The 22,536-nt window shown below is 39.1% G+C and overlaps 1 protein-coding gene across 2 annotated transcripts in view; it reads right to left on the reverse strand.

The window, feature by feature from the left end:
• INTS7 (integrator complex subunit 7) overlaps nucleotides 1-22,536 on the reverse strand; it is a 92,286-nt gene that overhangs the window by 24,595 nt on the left and 45,155 nt on the right. For both annotated transcript variants that reach the window (XM_032319138.1, XM_032319139.1), the window contains 6 exons: nucleotides 18,288-18,405; nucleotides 12,764-12,898; nucleotides 9,818-9,915; nucleotides 7,069-7,308; nucleotides 5,145-5,282; nucleotides 3,832-4,038 (listed from right to left, as the gene is read on the reverse strand). In XM_032319138.1, the coding sequence (XP_032175029.1) occupies nucleotides 3,832-4,038; nucleotides 5,145-5,282; nucleotides 7,069-7,308; nucleotides 9,818-9,915; nucleotides 12,764-12,898; nucleotides 18,288-18,405 (936 nt within the window). The remainder of the gene's footprint in view (nucleotides 1-3,831; nucleotides 4,039-5,144; nucleotides 5,283-7,068; nucleotides 7,309-9,817; nucleotides 9,916-12,763; nucleotides 12,899-18,287; nucleotides 18,406-22,536) is intronic.

A 22,536-nucleotide genomic window follows, 5' to 3' on the forward strand; every position in this document is an offset into this window, starting at 1 on the left:
AGAGAAGGGTTTTCACTCTCAGTATACCAGTTATATGTTGAACCGAGTAATTCTTGGGTGAGGGGAATGGTCCTGCACTTGCTGGGCATTTAGCAGCATCTCTGGCCTGTACCCACTAAATGCCAGTAACGCCACGACAAATCATGATAACCAAAAATGTCTCTAGACATTGCCAAATGTCCTCTGGAAGGGACATACCCTGTTGAGAATCACTGTCCTAGAAAAAGCTTTACATATGTGTATCAAAAGATATGTACAAGAATGGTCATACCAGTACTGTTTCGAATAGCAAAAACCTGGGAAAATTAAAACTTCCATCAACACAAGAATGGGCAAATACACTGATGTATATTTATATAATGGAAGAATAAACAGCAGTAAAACTGACCTACAGCTTCATGCAACACGACAAATGAATCTTGAGAACATAATTTAGAAAATTAAAGCAAGTTGAAGAAAAATATGATTCTTTTATATAGAATTCAAAAACAACATAAAACAGTACCTTGTTCAGAGTTCTAAAAATGCATGTTAAAATTATAAAGAGAGGCAAGGGAACGGTGCACAAGATTCAGGGTGGTGATTACCTTTGTGCGGTAGGAAACGGAAGACAAACAAGGAGGAATATGCATGGGTTTAAGAGGCAATGGTCACGCCCCATTTCCTAAAGATACTAGGTATACTTGGATATTTGTTGTATTTTTTTAATATACCCTCTACACTATATATGGAGATGTCCTACATATTTACTATTTTAAAATGAATAAAAATGGGGCACGTGGGTGGCTCAGTTAAGCATCTGACTTCGGCTCAGTCATGATCTCAGGGTCCTGGGATCGAGCCCTAGGAAGGACTCCGCGCTCGGTGGGCGTCTGCTTATTCCTCTCGGCCTACATACCTGCCCTCCCCCACTCCCAGCTCTCTCTCAAATAAATAAAATCTTTTAAAAAATAAAATGAAATAAATACAATTAGCAATCCACCACTATAGGCAAAATGCTAAGATGGTTCCTCTGATTCACATCCCCCGGTATCCACATCTTCAGTAAGCTGAAAGCGGATGACACCTGTAACTTGTTTCTAACCAATGGAATACAGCAAAGGTGATGAATTAGGGGATATAATTTAGATCCTTAATGAAGTGACTTTGTATCAATCAAAAGGGAGATTTTTCTGGCTCAATCTCTCCTAATCAGGTGAGCCCATTGGAAGACAGTCTTGAAGGAGAGATTTTCCTGCAGGCCTTGAAGCTTCCACAAACTCTGAAGCTGTGAGGAAATAAATTCTGCCAACATGAGTTCAGAAGAGGACCCTGCATGTCCTTGAGCCTCAGACAAGACTGGCCCCGGATGACGCTGTGACCGCATCTCTGACAAGGTGAGCAGAGGACCCAGCTAAGCCACGCCCGGACTTCTGGCTCAGGAGGACACTATGAAATAATAAATGGGGGCTGTCTGCGGCGCCTGGGTGGCTCAGTCAGTTAAGCACTGGACTCTGGATTTCAGCTCAGGTCCCGATCTCAGGGTCGTGGGATGCAGCGTCATGACGTGCTCTGTGTTCAGCGTGGAGTCTTGCTTGTCCGTCTCCCTCTGCTCCTCCCCCTGCTCCTGTGCTCCCTGCTCTCTCTTCCTTCTCTTTCAAATAAAAGAGGGGGGTGGTTGTTGTCTTAGGTTGCTAATTTTGTGGTGATTTGTTACACAGCACAGAAAACTAAAATACCTTTCACAATATCTATTCTTAAGAAGCAAGGTAACTCTATCATTAATTACTGTTGGGAGATTAGACACCCAGTGTTACTATGGGGCCCCCATAAGCACAGAACCTGAACTTCTGTTTACTTTGGCTGAAGCAGGTAAAAAGCAGAATTCTCACAGCTGTACAATCTCACGTTGGGTCATTCATGGGGCAGGAGTAGAAGGTCAGTCCATGCTCATATCTTCTCAGTTACAAAGACACAAAGCTACTGCAAATCCATACTTGCCAAATGAATGATTAAAAGACCCTTAAAAAAATGATTTAAAAGACCCTTATAGTATAGTACAATCAGAAATGTGGTAAATTCCAAATGACTGTAACAATCATACTGCTTTCCTCTCTATCCTAGTTTCCCCACCCCCCCACCCCCCCACAAAGCAGTGTCTGGAACACAGTAAGCGCTTATAGTCTGCTGAATAAAAGAATTCCGTTTCAAAAGGAGATGATGTAAGGCCCAGTCACCTGCCTTAGGTCATAATATGTTAACAGCAGAAGAGAGATCAAGACAAGAGACTTCTGTCAACTGAGTACTTTCTTTCTATGTCAGAATTCAGTCCTTAATCACTGCCAAGCCTCATTAATACACATACCACACAAATCATTAGAACACTATTAAATATGCAACAGGGTTTTCATAATACTAATTCTACCTGCTTCACTGCTCTACGGGCTTGTTTCAGAGCTCCAACCATCTACTGTACTGAATGATAACAACTTTCTGCTCCACGTGATCTAGAAAATGAAATAATTCTACTGATTGCAACCAATAATTGTACCTTTTGATTTTCTGAGGCATTTATTAGCCTGATGTAGGCAGCAACACTCTTTTCCCAGAATAATCAAGAGGAAAGAATCACAATAGTCAATGCTACCCTTTAAGATGGAGAGAAGCCATTCCTATGCCCCTGTTTTAAAATAGCAGCTGATCAGTCCTAGCCAAAAAAAATATTACATTTCAAAGATACGTACCAATGGCATTCTGAATATTGTCTCTTTTGTGACATCTGTTTATTCTTTATTCTACTTCAGAGCACTTCTTTTGGGATGGCCACCACTAAAAATATTTTAGATTATGGGATAAATGCATATAAACAGGTACCAAAAGTTTTATGGTTCCATCTAAATATACACAATTTTAAAAGCTGTGTGACAATACTTATAAAATGTTTAATGTTGATTATATAAACTCTTCTCTTTTTTTTTAAATGAAGGTGTCATTACTCCATTTATTTATTTATTTATAGATTTTATTTATTTATCAGAGAGAGAGACAGAAAGAGAGGGAACACAAGCAGGGGGTAGTTTGAGGGGGAGAAGCAGGCTTCCCCACTGGGCAGGGAGCCTGATGCGGGGCTGGATTCCAGGTCCCTGGGATAATGACCTGAGCCAAAGGCAGATGCTTAACAACTAAGCCACCCAGGCGCCCCATAAACTCTACTTTAAAGGGGAAAATAAATCTTTGCATTAATACAGAAAATGCTCATCTTGGTAGGTTCTTACTTCAGAATATAACTAATTCCAAGGAAACATAAGAAATGTTAATGCAGGTCTACCCTTCTTGCAACCCCTTTGGTCTCCTGGCAGAGAAAACAAGAATAGTAGCTGGCTGACTGTTAATTGAGAATAGGAGGATATCACAGAGCGGTAAAAAGTGGGACACTAGCATCCTTGACAACTTCTTTATCTACAAAAACTCTAGCTTCTTAGTGAGTAGCGGCCAGGCACGAAATGGGTTGTGGTGGGGCTTATATTTGATGGGACCCAATACCTCTTATGAATAGGAGTCTGGAAAGGGAATATCCTATTTTCTACCTAACCTTTCTGCATGGATTCAGTAATCCACCTCATATGTGGACCTGCTAGTTGATAAAAACAAAACGATAAACTTTCATCAATTTACGAATATGAAAAAGTGGGGGAAGGGTTAAGGATTTATCACCACGTCCTATTATTTAATATTGTTAAATATACTTATCAGCGGATTTGTCGAGGTAGTTCAAACAGAATAACTCACAAAAAAAGGCAAGACCTTTCTCATGCAAGTCATCATCACCAAAGGAGAATCAAGAGGACTTACTGTTAGGGAAGCAATCCCTTTGTGGTAGAATTTTAAAGACTCAGCAATGCAAGAAAGTGCTGAACTATAGTTCTCCTCCTGCAACCCGGTGAGGCACTGTTCTGCATGTGAGAACTCCTTCAGACTATTCAGCCAGAAGTAGAAATGTTCCGAGGCAACCTGAGTCAGCAAACTCTGATAAAGCTCTCGGGCCATGTCATGGTTACCCTGAAAAGGACGGGGTGGGCACATGATGAGGTTCTTATACTTGAATTAGCTGATGAGGCAGCTGAAAGACAAACTCAAATGCTTGGATAAATTTTAACATCCATTCCTCATATTATGTAATTTTTAAAGACTCGGTCTAAGTATTTCTTCAGAGAAAATATGCTGAGCTGCTTTTATGTAACAGAATGCCTTTAGTTCTTTTCTAAAACAGTTCCAAAGAGAAAATAAATGGAATTCACTATAACTCAAGTCTAGAATTTTAGTTCAAACTACAGAAAGTGTGAACACTTAGTGTATGTCACTCTGTATGAGCTAGTTAGTGGGGCGGGGACGGGCGGGGAAATCCAGCAAGTTCCCGGAAGTGATTATCAGAAGCAGAAGCACCGCCCCTGCCTCCTGAATGACTGGGGAGGGGAGCAGGTGGGGGGAATGTGAGTGCCACGGAAGGCCTGGGGGCCAGGGATGCTAAGTACCCTGCAGCACCTGGACGCTTGGGGGTGTTGGGTATAACAAAGAACTGTCCAGCCAATACAGCTCCCACACTATCTGAGAAACGAGGTAAAACAAGAACATGCATTACAATACCTAGAATAATGCTTCCCAAACTTTGCTATGTGGACTTACAACCGAAGGATTTCTATATTACCCAAGCTCTGTATTTCCTCTCAAACAAAATAAAAACTGGTAGGCTTTCCACATGGCTGAGAAAGGAACAGCATACCAAAACTTTCCCCCGTCCCCGTGTAAAAATGACTGAGCTGGGGAGAGTGGGGAAGAAAGATGTGGGGTTCTGATATTTGAGGACAGAAGTGGCGGGTGGGAGGCGACTGTGGATATGAGAGCATAGGGCAAAACGAAGTGGCACTATAACCTTCATCCAGAAAGAGCTCATATTTTTGGAATCCTGTAGAACTTGTCCCATAACAATACACATACCACTGTGAAGTGAGAAAAGTTAAGAACTAGGTTCTTTTACTATCATCTTTCAATCCCATGACTAAAACATAGTTCCGTATTTATTTGCAGTTTTGACTAGGGGTAAGAATCACACAATCTAAGGTTTGCCATTTTCGCCAACCTGGGTCCTAGAGAAGGATAACACGTACCATTCTGGATGCTTGTCTGGCGATTCGGTAAACAGTCCATCCATTGGAGACACTTTCAAGCTGCTGCTTAATTACTGCCTTTACTTCAGCAGATAGTGCTTTCTGACTGGCCACAAAAATCACAGTGGCCAAACTCACCTAACATTGAGCGAGAAGTAAGAGAAATAAAGGAAACATGTAATTTTATCCAATGTCACAGATGACTTTACCCAAAATGCGACAAAAACTAGAGCCCATCAAATTTGTTTTCCTTTGACATTTATTAATTTTCTACTTTGAGGTCACTAAGCAATTTACTCCATTGTTCAGAACATTGTTTACAATAGGAAATAATTAGAAACAATGCCCATAAATATAGGTACATAAATTATGATATAATCACATGATAAAATATTTTATAGTAGAGAAATGGGTAAACTAGAGGTACACTTCTCTGTCTAGATGATTCACACAAAATAGGCAAAGACAGACAACATGCAAAAGATTTCATGTAGCAAGGAAACATTTATATAAAGTTAAAGATATGCAAAATAATACTGCTTATTACTTAGGATATATTCTAAGCTAGTAAATGTAAAACATGCATGGGAAAGATGATCATCGAATTCAGGATAGTGGTTACCTCTAGAAGAAGGAAGAAGATACTGTAAGGGAGGTACACAGGAAGGTACGATTTAACTAGACTGGGGACGTTTTTCCCTTTAAGCTAGGTGATGGATGCAAATGTTTTCATATTATTCCTTATGTTTTTTGAATATTATGTTTCACAATTTAAAACTGTTTATAACAGTACTAAGAAAAGGGGGATAAAGAATACTAGTTGAAAATGCCGTTTCAATAAAAAATAAACTTCAATAAAATGCCATTTCAATAAAAAAACCAAAAGAAATAAACTTAATAGGATTCTGAGGCTGATACATACAAAGGTCCATATATATTGTGAAAACTGTATGATGTCATTCCCATGACCACTGCCACTTGGTCATCAGGGCAACCTTTCAAGACAGGAATGAGATGGGAGCACTCTTTTATACAACGCCCCCTGGAGGATAAAATACAAAACGGGCTTGAGGAAGAACTCTCATTTCGTTTTCCTGCAAGCCCTACATTCGGATGACCACAATATGGAGTGGCCACCTTAAGGCTTATATCTCATTTCTGCTTATTTAGAATGAAACCTACTCTCAGCCTTGGAGAACTTTCAACCAAACATTATTATACAGCTTCTGAGCCTTCTGTTTCTAAGCACGCACCTTTCCTAGCCCCAGGACTATCCGGAAATCTAAACTGGATTCTAACAGCTGAAGAGGTCCTGAATTGGAAAAAAAGCAATTTGGGCTAATTTATGGTGGCTGTCAATTGTTAGGTCTTTAACTTACATTTTTGAAAGTATAAAACAGGGTTTAGTTCATTATTTGCTTTGTACAAGAAAGAGAAAATTTTATTTTCACTTTATACACTAACCCGACTTGACAGGGCTTAGGAATAAGGCAGTTTTAGATGTGAACGAAACAGAACCTTGTAAATCAAAGGTGGAAACAGTCAAAAGCTCATGGTTCCAATTCTATTCTGACTTCAGCATACTCTTGATCATACACAATCCCCTTAGTAGTCGTCTTTTTTTTTTTTTTTTAAAGATTTGCTTATTTGAGAGAGTGAGCATGGGGAGGGGCAGAGGGAGAAGCAGAGAATCTCAAGCAGACTGAGCAATGAGCTTGGTGCCTGACAGAGGGCTTGGATTTCATGACCCTGAGATCATAACCTGGGCCAAAATCGAGAGTCAAATGCTTAATCGACTGTGCCACCCAAATATCCCAATTACTTTAATCTTTTTAAGTAAAATGAAACAGTACTGAATTCCTAAAGTAATTCCCACCAAACCAGATCTATTCAATCCCAGTAGGTTCAAAAAGTGGCTATTTACCAGAAGTTCTTGTTGTTTGTCTGTGGCTGATCGTCCGATCACCTTGTAGAGTTCCATGAGGTCCCCAAGCATGCCGTCACCCAGCACCGGCAGCTGCATGGCAATAGCCGCCAGGCAATGGCACATCAGGATCCGGGCAGCATCCTGGGCACTATGCAGCTGGGTCAACAAGGTCTCAACCACCGACTGGCTAAGATGAGGCCTGCCCTTGGCCAACTTCACCATACAATTTAGAGCAATCTGCACATTGAATAGAAAATGGACCAGTTATACCCTGAAGGTATTAACTGAAGCTTTAAAGAAAGAACTCTGTACAGTTATTAGGAAAAATCAAGGAAAGGTCTTTTTGTAGGCATAACATTTTCCTTCATAAGGAACACATGGCATATTGAATCTTACTAAAATCTAAAAATGCACCATGTTTAAAATGAAAGTAAGTCAGGACTGTATACTAACCACTCATTTCAATCTAAAACTATTAAAAAAAAAAAAAGACTTGAAGAGAAAATCACAATGGTGAAGAGGCAAAATACATGCCAGATGGGACTGCACCATCCTGCACTTCCACGGCTTTTCAAAAATTGCTTCTACAATATGGTTTGTAAACTTACCTATGCCAGCATCACCCATGATGTTAGTAAAAATAAAGATTCTCGGACACTACCTATTCAAAACTTAATGAATTAGCTTTTTTTTTTTTTTAAGTATTTGAGTTATTGATAGTTTGAAGTTAAAAAAACTAAGTCAAAAAGGTGTCCCAAGTGACTCTTAAGCACACAGAACTAGGGAATAAGCTTCTAATTTTCTTACTTCTAATCTGAAATTAAAAAAAAAACCAACTGGCTTTAGAACCAGATGCCAATTAATGGCATCAGCTAATATCCCAGCCATCAGAACTAGAAACCAGAAGTTCTCTCACTTTTACATAGCCAACTGACGGCTACATCTAGCCATTTCCGCTTTTGTCCAGTCTTCAATATCCACGTCCTTTCCATTCTCTCTACCACATATAAATCTCTTCCTAATTCCAGTCTCTTAAAAAGAAGGGCCTACCCTTCACACTACAGCCATGTAGCTTTCAGGTTACGTTATGAAGACATAATGATGTCTTCAGAATCTGACTGATCCAGAGTTAAAGATCAGCTTGCCCTTGATTAACTAGATAGCTTTCGACAAGTTATTTTATCTTTCTGGGTCTTAATCCCCTCATGAGTAGTAAAGGGGGGAAATTCCACTAGATGCGTTTTTGTAAGGAAGGAAAGAAATGTATATACATATACAAGTTGTCAACAAAGTTCGGCATATAATAGACACATTTAAATAACAACAATTATAAAGAAGGTCACAGCATGCCCATTACTTTAAAATTTTAATATCTCCTCACTACCTACAGACACAAAACAAAGTTCCTTGGCATGATGTCTGAAATCCTCCATGACAGCGCTGCAAACTATTTTTCTAGTCTTATAGTTTACGTCATCTAGCCACAGTGGATTATTCACAATTCTTCCAACAAAACAAGTACATTTCTGTTTTCATGCCTTTTGTGACAGTGGTTCCCCTGGGTTGAAATCGTCTTTCCTCAATGCTGAAATTCTACGCCATCTTCCAAGACTTCACTCAGATGACATCTCCTTTTCAAATCTTCGCTAACATCCTCAGTTGAAAGGCATCACTCCCAACTGTCCTCTTGTTAGAACTGCACTTCTGTTTGTACTACCAAGGAACTTAGTGCATTCTGCTTCCTACTCTAGTCCTTCAGATAAACGTCAGTATCCTCCAGATGGGGAACCGCTCTGACACCGGGACCCCATGACCATCTATGTATGTCCCACTGCGCAGAGTCCAGTGTTTCATGACACCTACAATTGGTGGGGAAAGGATCTGGTTTGTTTTCCTTCTCTCTTTCTCTTTTTTAAACTTTTAAGTAAATGTATTATGATTCCAAAGGGATTCTGGGGATGAATCACTTGCCAAACACATATTGCCTACTTCCCGCCTCTTACCAGCTTTTATTTAATGGCATTAATATCTTTACTCTTCATCAGTATGACATCAAACCTTCCTTTAACATGCTAAAACGAAGTTATGATTTCCTTCAAATCACACTAATCCCACTCTTCTTAATTTTTTACGATTACAAATTATATTTCATATCTCACTCCAATAAGAGTAATCTCATTTCATTTCTTAAAGTCTTAAATATCTCTAGTATTTTAAATATAATAAAAATATTATAATAAATCTTAAATATCTCCTGTCAGTGTCACCTCAGATTATGAACTTCGTAAAGTACAGGAGCTCTGCCCATTTCCCTTTGGTTTATATTGTCCAGAACTTTCATATGTATTTACTACAACTTAATAAACACTGTTGACTCAGGCCAAAGCTCAGATTTTTACTTTGTCTATCCTTTGGAAAAACAACGGTCAATGGGATAGTTTGGAAAGTGGAGATCAAGGGTAAATGTTTGTTTGAGCTGGGGTTGACAAAGCACTGCCCTTTGGCCAACTCTGGCCTCGTTTTATAATGAAGTTTTACTCCCACACCACCACGCTGCCTATATGTTCCCTTGACCCACTGCCAACGGCTACTTTGTCCTACAACTGCAGAATTGAGTAGTTGTGACAAAGAGTATACAGCCTATAAAACTTAAAATATTTACTATCTGGTCCTTTACAGAGAGATTGCCAATCCCTAGTTTATTCAATAAAAATAGGCATTATATTAAAATAAGTGATATTTTCACCTTTAAAGTGGCTTGAGCACCTGGACTGTCATCTTGACTACAAAGTACCAGAAGGGATTCCAGGCCAAAGACAGCATCCTGTTCCAGTGCCAAAAGGTCTAGAAGAAAAACACTACGGTTTACAGCGGTCAAGGAGAGAAGATTAAATACACATACACATGCACTTAGAAGGAGAAAACATTAAGGAGTTGAAGATATAAGAAACTATGTCATGTGTAAAGCTAACCTTCTTGAAAAAGTACATGTGCCATTACTTCTGAAATGTAAAGGCTATCTTCGGACTTCTGTTTTTCCACTACTTTACTGACGATTCCAAAAATATATACATTTTATCAAACTAAAAGGCTTCTGCACAGCAAAGGAAACCATCAACAAAATGAAGATGGAAGAAAATATTTGCAAATCATGTATCTGGTACAGGTTAATACCCAAAATATATAAAGAACTCATATGAATCAATAGCAAAAAAAAAATCCATCCAATTAAAAACTGGGCAGAGGACCTGAAGAGACATTTTTCTGAAGAAGATCTCCAAATGCCAATAGGTACATGAAAAAATGCTCAACATCCCCCATCACCAGAGAAATGCAAATCAAAACAACCACGAAGTATCACCTCATGCCTGTCAGAACGGCTATTATCAAAAAGACAAGAGGTAACAAGCCGGCAAGGATGTGGAGAAAAGGGAACCTTGTGCACTGATGGTGCGGATGCAAAATGAGGCAGCTGCTATGGAAGACGGTGTAGAGGCTCCCCAGAAAACTAAACACAGAACTGCCATATGACCCAGCAATTCCACTTCCGGGTATCTGCCCAAAGAAGACGAAAATACTAACTCACAAAGACATACACACCCCCATGTTCGTTACAGCATTATTTGTAATTTAATTGCCAAGATATGGAAACAACTTAGGAGTCCACCAGTGGGTGAATGGATCAAGAAAATGTGGTACTGATACACAAAGGATTATTACTCAGCCATAGAAAGAAGGAAAACCTGCCATTTGAGACAACATGGATCGATCTTGAAGGCATTATGCTGAGTGAAATAAGTCAGACAAGAAGATGACATATACCGTATGATTTCACCTACATGAGGAATCTAAAACATACAAGCAAATAAAAACTGAGCTCAAGGTATAGAGAACAGACTGGTCATTGCCAGAAGCAGGTGGTAGGCAAACTGGGAGAAAGGAGTTGAGAGGTGCAAACTGCTAGTTATAAAATGAACATAGCATGGCAAGTACGATTCATAAATCTGTAACTCATATTTGAAAGTTAAGAGAGTAGATCTTGAAAGTTTTCATCACAAGAAAAAAATTTTTTAACTATGTTAAACTAGACTGTGGTGATCATTTCACAATATATGCAAATATCAAATCATTATGTTGTACACCCAAAACTAATATTAAAATAAAAGGTATGTATACCCACATTAAATCAAGAGCTAAAGCCACAAAGGTATAAATAAAACATAAGTGAAAATAGTGTCACCAGCTTAGATGAGGAAAATACTAGGAACAGCAAACCATGTATTACCTTCCTAACCAGACATAAATCTTCCTAACAAGATATAAATTTTTAATCTTCCTAACTAGACATAAATTATGCTTGTTCACTTTCACCTATAGTGTAACCTTCTAATGAAAACTGAAACCCTTTTAGGAAGTAATGAAAACCCTGCATAACCTTATTAATGTTTTAAGTCAGACCACAAAGAACAAATCCCTTAAGGTGTCTATGTAATAGCAGTCCTATAGCATCTTTCTACTACCTTAGGGCTAACATTTCTCTAGAAGTTCTAGAAAATTCTGAATATATTAACCATATTCACGTCAATATATATGAGTTTTGAGAACACACGGTTTTCTATGTTACATGGTAGAAAATACTCATTACTATATCAAAAATAAAACAGGTTTAATTATTCAAATAAGAATGAGCATTTCAAGGGGCGCCTGGGTGGCTCAGCGGGTTAAAGCCTCTGCCTTCGGCTCAGGTCATGATCCCAGGGTCCTGGGATCGAGCCCCACGTCGGGCTCTCTGCTCTGCAGGAGCCTGCGTCCTCCTCTCTCTCTGCCTGCTTCTCTGCCTACTTGTGATCTCTGTCAAATAAATAAATAAAATCTTAAAAAAAAAAAAAAGAATGAGCATTTCAAGAACAATTTTAAAGAAATGTCACCTGAGTTAGTGTAGGACTTGACAGTGTTAAGTCTAGTGAAGGTCAGAGTACTAGAAAAAAAACAGGTTACTAGGAATAAGTAGTGCTGATGTCTAGTGGGGATAAGATTCCCCACTTATGATCCTTAATGGAGATCAAAATGAACACCGGAACAGAAGAAACATCCAAAATGCATTTCTGTTTTTGAAGACCAGCTTGAACATATTCAAGCCTTTAGGTCAAAAATATTAGGAATACAATAAAATATAAGCATTATTTTCTATTCACATCCTAAATTACGCAAATCAGCTTGATGTTTTAAATACCTAGAGACAAATTCTAGGCAAATTTAATTCATATTACTCTGTTAATTCATTTGCCCCTAGGTCAAACTATTTGTTACTTAAGCCCCTTGATAACTTAAGGTATTTTTTCTTTAATTTTCCAGGTTTTTGTACATGTGAACCAATTTTCACACCACAGGGCACTCATAAGTGCTCCCTACGCAAAGCACCATGCGTGCAAAGTGAAGCACTGGGAGGAAATGGGCAACACTCCATGAAACCTTTCCATTTCCCAATCCCAATCCCAAGGCCCTCATATATATATACTTTTATTTTTCATAGGATTAAGTAGTTTTGAGAAAACCTGCTCTAAGACTTTAGGAGGCAACCAGTAGATAAGAGCGTATGTGCTAAAAAGGAGGGATTACATACACACACACACATTTCACCCAAACTTCAATCCAAAAATTTATACATAGTATCCATCCTGATCAAACTTACCTTTTTCTTGACAAGAGACTGTTATGTTAGTTAGGACTCGTACTCCATGAGCTGCAATGCCCCTGTTATTATGGTAACAGCACTCTTGGGCTAATCTGACCAAGTCAGAGGATCTGGGGGCAGAACCCACATTTCCTAAACAAGAAGGGAAAAGTAGCACAGACTTAATTCACTTACAAAGTTCAAAAGCAGTTCAATGTATAGGTTCATTGTTCTCATTTTCAAGAGAAAATCTGTACTCCATCTACTTTTACTCTGTCATCCACATAAACCATCATTCCTATTTCTTCTGTCAAGGAACTTAGAATAGGGTATGTCTTAATGTCTATACTGATTAGGATCTAAAATAATATAGGACTTTCCCACAAAATATTAACAAAAACTGACCAATGAACATAGCAAAGCCAAAAAAACCTAAAGACTGTATCTTGGGAGTGCAAACCGATTCTCATTAAAATGGATGCCACTTTTAGGCCTCTTATCAGATAAAACTTACCTTCAAGAGAGGAAAGAAAATGAGAAATAAAAATTTTAAGTTTGCTTTTCCCACCTCAATGGCTGGCAGATAGTTATATTGCAAAGGGTTTACACAGAATTCATGATTTTATTTATTTATTTATTTATAAAAGAGTTTATGTATTTGAGAGAGAGCGTGCGTGAGAAAGAGCACAAGCAGGGTAAGGAGCAGAGGGAGAAGCACGCTCTCTGCTGAGCAGGGAGCCCAATGTGGGGCTTGATCCTGGGACGCCGGGATCATGAACTGAGCTGAAGGCAGATGCTTAACTGCCTGAGCCAGCCAGCGGCCCCCAAAATTAATGATTTTAGAACTGGAAAGGATTCTGGGATCACGTGATTCAATGCCGTATTTTTACAGAAGAAATTGAAGCTCAGGGGTAGGGGTAGGGCATAACTAGGATTTTAAGCATCTTGCCCCTGAGATCACAAAATTTATTAGTTGTGCCCTGTGCTTTATACCTCAAGTTCTATGATATAAATTGCAACTTTTTATTTTTATTTTTTAAAAGATTTTATTTAGGGGTGCCTGGGTGGCTCAGTGGGTTAAAGCCTCTGCCTTCAGCTCAGGTCATGATCCCAGGGTCCTGGGATGGAGCCCCACATCGGGCTCTCTGCTCGGCAGGGAGCCTGCTTCTTCCCTCTCTCTCTGCCTGCCTCTCTGCCTACTTGTGATCTCTATCAAATAAATAAATAAAATATTAAAAAAAAAGATTTTATTTATTTGAGAGCGGGATGGACAGAGAGTCTGCACACAGGACTGAGCAGGGGAGGAAGAAGCAGACACCCCGCTGAGCAGAGAGCCCACCCCGGGATCATGACCTGGGCAGAAGGCAGAGGCTTAACCCCTGAGCCACCCAGGTGTCCCTGCACAACTTTCAAAATTCACACTTGAAATTCTGTAATGTCATGTTTACGTTGTGAACATTTGTATTTATAGTAGAGAAGCTCTCAGGTATAAGTGAATGAACTTTAAGAAGAATCAGGAGATTAAAGCTTTTCAGCCTTTTAGCAGAGTCTCTTGTTCCTGCTTTCCTTCTTCCATTCTTGCTTATTTTTCCACGACTACCATCGATTTCAACCTTGTCTCTCACACCAAAGATGAACATATTTTTTGAGGCTGAAGGGGATCTAATTCCTAATTACAACAGGCATAAACCAAGACCATCCCAGGCAGTGGGGGACATGTGTTTTCCAGTTTAACATGAAAGTATTAGCTAAGGTAAACCTCGTGTTTTTAAAATAGGAAAAATATTAGAAAAGCTTTCTCAAGACTGCAGAAATTATATTTCCTCCATTCTTTGTCTTGCCTGTGTGCTCTGGACAATACAGACTCATTAATAGATTTACAAACATGTTTTGCAACATGCATTTTTCTTTCTTTCTATGAAGACTCATCATAGAAAATTTGGAAAAAAAAAATCAGAAAAATTCAAAATTTAAAAATTCACACATAATCACAGTAAGTAGATAGTAGCCAATATTCTGTCTTTAAAAATATATTTTGCAGCATTTTTTTATGTTTACTGTTTTAGGGACAAAACTATTTTTAATTTTATTTAAAAATTATTTACTCAGATAAATTCACCTGGTTCTAAAGGTTCAATAAATAGTAGAAAAAGCTAGAAAAGTCAGGGAGTGAGAAGTCTTCCTCATGCACCCAATGTTATCAGCATCTTGTGTATTGTTCCAGAGTCTGTATATTTGCAAGCACACATTCTCAATTTCTTTTTCCTTTTTCCACAGTTTTATATCTTTCTTTATTGCCCTTTAAACATATCATGTAGATTATTCCATGCCGTATATTCTTTAATAAATTATACTGACTTCTATTGTAGGTTGTATATCATAATTTCTTTAATGAGATCCCTATTGATGGATTTCTTTTTATTCTACTACATCTCTGCTGATGGACAATGTTTCGATATTACATACTATGATGCTATGAATAACCTTATACCTCTGTCATTTCTCAAGTGTGTGACTATACTAGTAGGTTCAACTCCTAGAACTGGAATTTCTGGGTCATTGGTAATTTTGATGAATACTTCCAAATCACCTATGCAGACATTTAATAATTCACAACCCCACCAACAATGAATGAATGGCTGTTCACCTACCACTGTCAAAAAAGCATGTTATCAAACTTCTGAATGTGCCAATCTGACGGACTGGTAAAGTATTTTAGTGGGGTTTTTGGGGGAAGGGCATTTTTCTAAGGTATGTGTAATACTGAACAACTTATATGCTTAAGAGACATTTGTTGGAGATAATTTAGACACTAAATTTAAGTTTGTCTTATAAATGATCTTGCTTATATTGAAAAAATCAAATCAATGAAAACATACTTTTGCCTAAGGGAAAATCTAATTTTGGAAAATCCTTGACTTTCATTTCTTGTGAACATTACCTAGTCTGGTTATTTAAGCTTTTTGCTTAATTCCATATACAAACTGCAATTTAATAAAATTTAAAATTCAATAAAAGGACAAAGCTTCAAGAGTGCTTGAATATTACAACCTGACAAAGGCTTGCAAATGACTCTGGAATTAGAAAATAAAGAAAAAGAAAGTCATTCTGCTTCTAGGCCCGTTTAGTATAAAAAAGAACACTGGGTTAGAACCTTTGGGTTCAGGTCTAGACTAAGGCATGTAAGTAAGCATGTGACTTTGGACATATCGTTGAAACTTTGTAAGCCTCAATTTTTTTTTTTTTAAAGATTTTATTTTTTTGACAGAGAGAGAGATATCACAAGTAGGCAGAAAGGCAGGCAGAGAGAGAGAGGGGAGGAAGCAGGCTCCCTGCGGAGCAGAGAGCCCGATGCGGAACTCCATCCCAGGACCCTGAGATCATGACCCGAGCCGAAGGCAGAGACTTTAACCCACTGAGCCACCCAGGCACCCCGTAAGCCTGAATGTTAATACTTATAAACTTTCAATGTGCTTTACTTGAAAGGCTACTTGTACAGAAGCAGTGAGACTTTCCTTGGGAAGACACTTATAAATTATAAGATATAATTAATACTCCTGCAGCTTCTTTTAAAGTAGGACATCAGTGAAGGACAGTAACTATAAGCTGAGAAAATGAGACTGAGATTTACGCAGAATTCTTCAAAAGTACAATGGGTATATGATAGACTGTTGATAAAAGGGCTGTGATAATACACCCCGTGCCTTGCAGGCATGCCCCTTTGCAGTGCGATTTTCTCATTCCTTGCCTCAAGAGGTGTTTATGTCCCCACTTAGCTGGGCTTGGCCATGTCACTTGCTCTGGCTATTGAGACATTAAGAAATGTGCAAGCAAAAGACTAAGAAGTGCTCATGGGCCGCTGGTGGCTTGCCTTCGTTTGACTGCTGCTAGAATCCTGAGACCATGACATAAACAAGGCCAAGCCAGCCTGCTGAGTCAGGAGGAGGAGAACCAAGCTGCTCTGCTGGAAGACTTCCAACCTCCAGCTGGTGAATGAGACCCCCTAGACCATCCAGAATGGTCAAGGTTCCAGATGACTGCAGTCTTACAAGTAAAAGCCCACGTGAGATTGGGAGAAGGACCCAGCTGAGATCAGTCAAAATTGCTGATATGCAGAATCAGAGCAAATATAACGGTGATGGTTTTAAGGCACTAAGTTTGGTTTTGTTTTTTTAATAGTTTATTTATTTATTTGTTAGAGAGAAAGCGCACAAGTGGGGGAGTGGCAGAGGGAGAGGGAGCAGCAGGCTCTCTTCTGAGCAAGAAGCCTGATGTGGGACTCAGTCCCAGGACCCTGGGATCATGACAGGAGCTGAAGACAGATGCTTAACCGACTGAGCCACTGATGTGTCCCTTAAGCCACTAAGTTTTGAGGTGACTTATTGCAAAGCAGTAGATAAATGACACAGAAATACCTCACAGAATTACTGGAAAGGCTAGAAAACTAAGTTCAGAAAATGACAGGAAAAGCGACCGAGATCACAGCCCAAACCACGCACAGAACTAGTTCAGTGAAGGCACTACCACCACTGTACTGATTCCGCCATGTCACTGCCAGAGGTTCCGTGACAGAGCAGATGCCCACCGCTACAGGAGGCCGCGGAAACGTGCGGCCCCAGTCACTGCTCTAGCACTAGAACGAAGTCTCCCACTTCCCTACTTCTTATCATTACTGGCTCTCAGTTCAGCCTGTGGTATGACATGGCAGCTGAGTCCAGGCCACACGTGGCACCCTCGCTGGCAGGGAGGCCTGGCAGAGTACTGGGTCTTTTCATCTTCCTATCAGGCCTTATACAGAGAGAGGGAATTCCCTTTACCCAGCAAGCTCACATGCTGTGAAGCCATAAAAAGGACAAAGGGACACTGCAGTTGTTTAACTACCTCAATTCAAATTAATGGACTAAAACAGGAAGCAATAGAGATCCCACAAAACCCACATTAAAACAAAACAGAACACTTCAGCCGTGTCTGTTAGGTAGGCAAGCTCCTCGCTGGACATTAACAAAGGCACTTTGATCGCTTCTCGGCCTTTTGGCCAAGATCAAGTGTAATAAAGGCACTTGGAAGCTAACCCATCCGTAACGGGCAACCAGGAAAGTGTTATCGAACTGGGGTAAAGTTTTATTTTAATCGTTTTCCAAAGGGATAACATACACCTAAAAGAAGGCTTGTGACATTTGCTTTTAAAATTCGCCACCATCTGGCCTTTGAAATGTACTTAAATCCAAAGGGCACTTTGACTCAGAGACATACCAAAGCAAACAAGCTACATTAAGTAGCCTCGAAAATATTGTCTCATGTACATATAATTCAAAACAGGGCAAATCTAGAAAAGAAAATACCCTTGAATTGTGATCGAGGATGCAAAATGTTATGACCACAGGCATTAGTGAAGAAATCATTCGCAGATAAGTCACTGGCATATAAACAGAGTACAAGACTGAAACTGTTCTGGATTCTAAGGCTTTACAGAAGAAACCACCAGAACCATCAACAGGAGAAAAGCACATTACCCATATGTCCTCTCCTTTCTTCTCCTTACCTGAAGCTATGCTGAAGTAATGTTTGATGGCAATGGTCCCTGACAGTGTGGAAAGGACAGACAGCATCCCGAGTTTCAGGCTGTCATAAGGAGTCTGGAGGGCACATTCACAGAGCGCCTGGAAAACAGAAGAAAAGGGAACACAGAAGTTGAAACACCTTAACACTGTCCACTTGTTTTAAGTGTTCCAGCTTTTAGAAAAAATCCATCTTTTTGCCCATAATAAAAAACTACAGTCAAACTGCCATAGCCAAGAAGACTATCAGGAGACTTGTTAGCGAAATATAATGCAGTTTCCTAGATGGGATCCTGGAATCGAAAAAGGACCCTAAGTAAAAAACTAAAGCAACCAGAACAAAAGATGAACTTTGGTTAATAATAATGATGTACCACCACTGGTTTATTAATTTTAACACATGTTGCTACACTAATGTCAAAGGCCAACGACAGGAGAAATTGGGTGTGGGATGTGCAGCAACCCTCTGTACCATCCTTTCTATTTTTCTGTAAATCTACACCCATTCTGAAGAATAAAGTCTATTTTTAAAAAAGTCATCATGACTGATTTTTTTTTAAAATGTGCTTTGCTTTTTTAAAAAATTTATTTCCAGAGAGAGAGTGAGAGAGAGAAAGTGAGAGAACAAGCACAGAGGGAGTGGCAGGCAGAGGGAGAAGCAGGCTCCCTGCCGAGTAGAAGTCTGATATAGGACTCGATCCCAGGATGCCAAAGGCAGATGCCTAACTGACTGAGCCACCCAGGCGTCCCTCATGACTAATTTTTTTTTATTAAGCCCACTGGAAATTATGTACTATTCAGTCCACACAAGCAGAACATCCACTATACTTTGTTTCATGTAGAGATACAAATATTATATGTTTTTTTTTTTTTAAAATAACAGAGAAGGGCAATCTATTTTGTATGTAAGTGAATGTACTGTCTCTTCTCCCCCATTTCGGATCATCCACTCTACTCCTGACTAATGCGGTCTGAAGAATTACCAGAAACAAGATGCTCATGTTTCTTTCAGTAACGACAACTATGGATCTGTGCTCCGGTGACTCTTGCCTTATCCTGCACATCTACTCTTGGGACATGTCATATAAATGGTCACATAACTGCCCCGCTAAATTAACACCCCAGAATATGGAGTATTTACTTGTGGCCTAACAAGAGATATGTCCAAAAGGGATGAAGGCTAAGAGAGAGAAACACTGAATAGGGAAGATTAGGCCAAATTAAAGATGACCCTAGAAGTTAGGCAGAGTAATTTAAGCTTAATGGGAAAGGAAAAAGGACGCCACTAGAGAGGAATAACATTACTGAAAGCGTGAGGGAAGATAAACAGGTGAGGGCCAAGTAGCCTACCTACAGCCCAGGGCAGTAATCCAGGCAGGCGTTGATGGACAATGGCCTGAACTACAGTTGAAGGCTCAGCATGGAGAGTAGAGGGTGAACATGAGAGGCATTTTGAAACTAACGACCTATGAGGGAATCAACAAGAAGGACTCAGTGGCTATTACAAAATTTCAAACCTGATGACCAGAGAATGTTGATTCCATTTATGAAGACTGAGAATTATGGGGATAAGCTAATTTCAGAGGAAGGAAAGAAATAGGAAAAAATATGAAATCCGAGAAGAAATATCTACCAGGCATTTGGAATCTGACATGTAAGAGATTTTGAACTGGAAGACTCACATCAGAATTCTGGCTCTGCCATGGACCATCTCTGTGATCTGAGCCAATGCCGATGACTGAATTCCCTGAGTCTCAACTTCTTTGTCTATATAAAATGGGGGTAAAGATTTATACAGAATTGTTTTCTTTCTTTCTTTTCTTTTTTTTTTTAAAGGTTTATTTATTTGAGAGAGAAAGTGTGTGAGTGGGTAGAGAGACAGAGGGAAGAGAACCTTAAGCAGACTCCCACTAAGTGCGAAGCCTGACACGGTTTAAGTGCGTGACCCAAGAGATCATGACCTGAGCGGAAATCACAAGCTGGACGGACACTTAACCGGCTAAGCTACCCAGACACCCTGCAGAACTGTTGTTTTCATATAAAACATCTCTGGAAAAACGTGTAAGAAATTAGGCATTGGTTTGCCACTGGGCAAAGGAGTAAGTGGATGGCAGAAAAGTAAGTGGGAAATACCTGATGATATATATCTTTTTGCAGCTTTTGAATTCTGACACATGGACATGTGGGCACAAAAAATACTTTTAAAATAAAGTACAAGTGGAAAAGCTCCTGAGAGTCAAAGGGCTTTGCAAGCCCCACAAGCTACTACACGGAAGAGCAGTTCAGAAGCGCAGGGAGAAGGACCAGATTGCTGGAGAACGCCCACACTGATGGGAGGGACGGCGTCAGAGCGGCAGAGAGTAAATGGGCGGAAGCACCTAGACTCAACTCAAAGACGCAATTTTGAAGAGAAGGGGCCATGGGGAGTCAAGACAGGATGCAGTTCTGGCAGTGGAAGAAATGAGAGAGGACCGTTTAGTGCAAAGAAACCAGAGAATGGGTAAGGCTTACAGTACAAGCACACTAAAAGGAAAGATGACAATGGCAGACAAGCCTCTGGATTTAGCACTAAGAACACTGGTGTCGTGTGAAATGCCTAAGCAAAAGTAACGGAACAGATCTAAAGGCCAGTGTATTAAAGAAAGAGTGAAGGACAAAGAAAGAAATGCAGACACAGAGGCTGGTTTTGAAGTGCAAAAGAAAGCAGTTTTTAAAAGAGTGATTGTGTTTAAGTAATATCATAGTCTTATTTATTTATTCAAATACTTAAGCCATTTCCATTTACCTATGTCTTACTGCTGAAATTATCCTGCCTTATGCTGTTAATTAGCTTATATTTAGGAAAAAATCCTCAGCCAAACAGCCCCAGAAGTTAAGGACTATGTCTTGTATTTGTAAGTATTCAAAATTATGTCATAGAGTGTTCTGTATATTAAGAGATATTTAACCTTTTGGGATAATCGAGAAAGCGTACGTGAGACATTTATGATAACAGTATTAATAATTTTTAAAAAGCAAAAAGAATTTTACCATTTAAAAAATTGAGAGAAAGTTGTTAGAGAAATTTTTGATAAAATCATTTACCATGTTATCTTCTAATTTCTTGTCACTCAGCAGTATTGGGTACCTAAAATGTTCTCAGTAAATACATACTGATTTCAAGGTTTGTTAATTCATATCAGTTAGCTTAACAGAGCACATCACAAAGTTCCCCAGAGATAGCATGTCAATCCTGTTTCAATGAGGAAATGTGGCTCATTTCTGTTCCAAGGACATGATCTATTACAAAACTGTCTTACCAGGTCCACTTTTTATATTCATAAAAAGGGAAAATCTAACTCTCCAAATACAGCCCCCTTTCTCACTCACTACCATGTTCTTTCTCACTGACTATTTGGTCTGCATTTCTCTCTCCAGGCTGGCTTACCTCACTGTTCAACTGAAGCTCTGTCCTGAATTACTGTTTTCTGGGTCAGTTCCTAAATAGGGGCTTCTCCTCTACCCTAGAATGGACTGGCCACCAGGGATGCGTTCTAGAAAAGCATAGCAAAAAGCTTATAATCTTTAAGGTACAGAAAAATGTTATGTTTAAAAGTACTCTGTCAGAAATATAACCCCCCTAAATTTTCTGTTTCCATTGTACTAACCCACAAAGAAAAACGTGATTAAAAGAACTAATTCTTAGGCTTCACTTGTCATTCCTCCTAGTCTTAGGTAAGGTACAAAACAGAACTCTCTGGAGATACAAAGCCAAAAATAAAATTATGTCTTTGAAAATATCCAGAGCAGATAATCTTTCACTTTGGAATAGACAGGTTGCATAAATCAACTTCTTCAGATAAGACTACAACATCAGAATAATATAAACTATTGATATAAATTATCACCAACTGAAATGCATATTTATGTAAGGCATAAAAAAATCCAAACAAAACTATAAATACATGAGAAAATATTTTTGTTCCTTTGAAGTTATTCTGTTTTTGACTACTTTAATAATAATGTACTATATTAGGCCTTCATTTTGGGTTTTTAACATTCTGAATCAAAGTATTTTCTTTAAATCTAGAAGGTATAATTCCACATGGAAATTATAATGCCTACCAAAACACCGTAAAAGTAGCAATGAAAAAGACACTATTACTCTTGAAACACCAAAACTCAAAGATCAATTAGCGGTGGGTAAGATTGGCTGAGAGGAAGGAAGGAAGAAGGAAGGAACTTTAGAAGAAA

The sequence above is a fragment of the Mustela erminea genome, chromosome 17, assembly GCF_009829155.1.
Source record: "Mustela erminea isolate mMusErm1 chromosome 17, mMusErm1.Pri, whole genome shotgun sequence".
Classification (NCBI taxonomy): domain Eukaryota; kingdom Metazoa; phylum Chordata; class Mammalia; order Carnivora; family Mustelidae; genus Mustela; species Mustela erminea.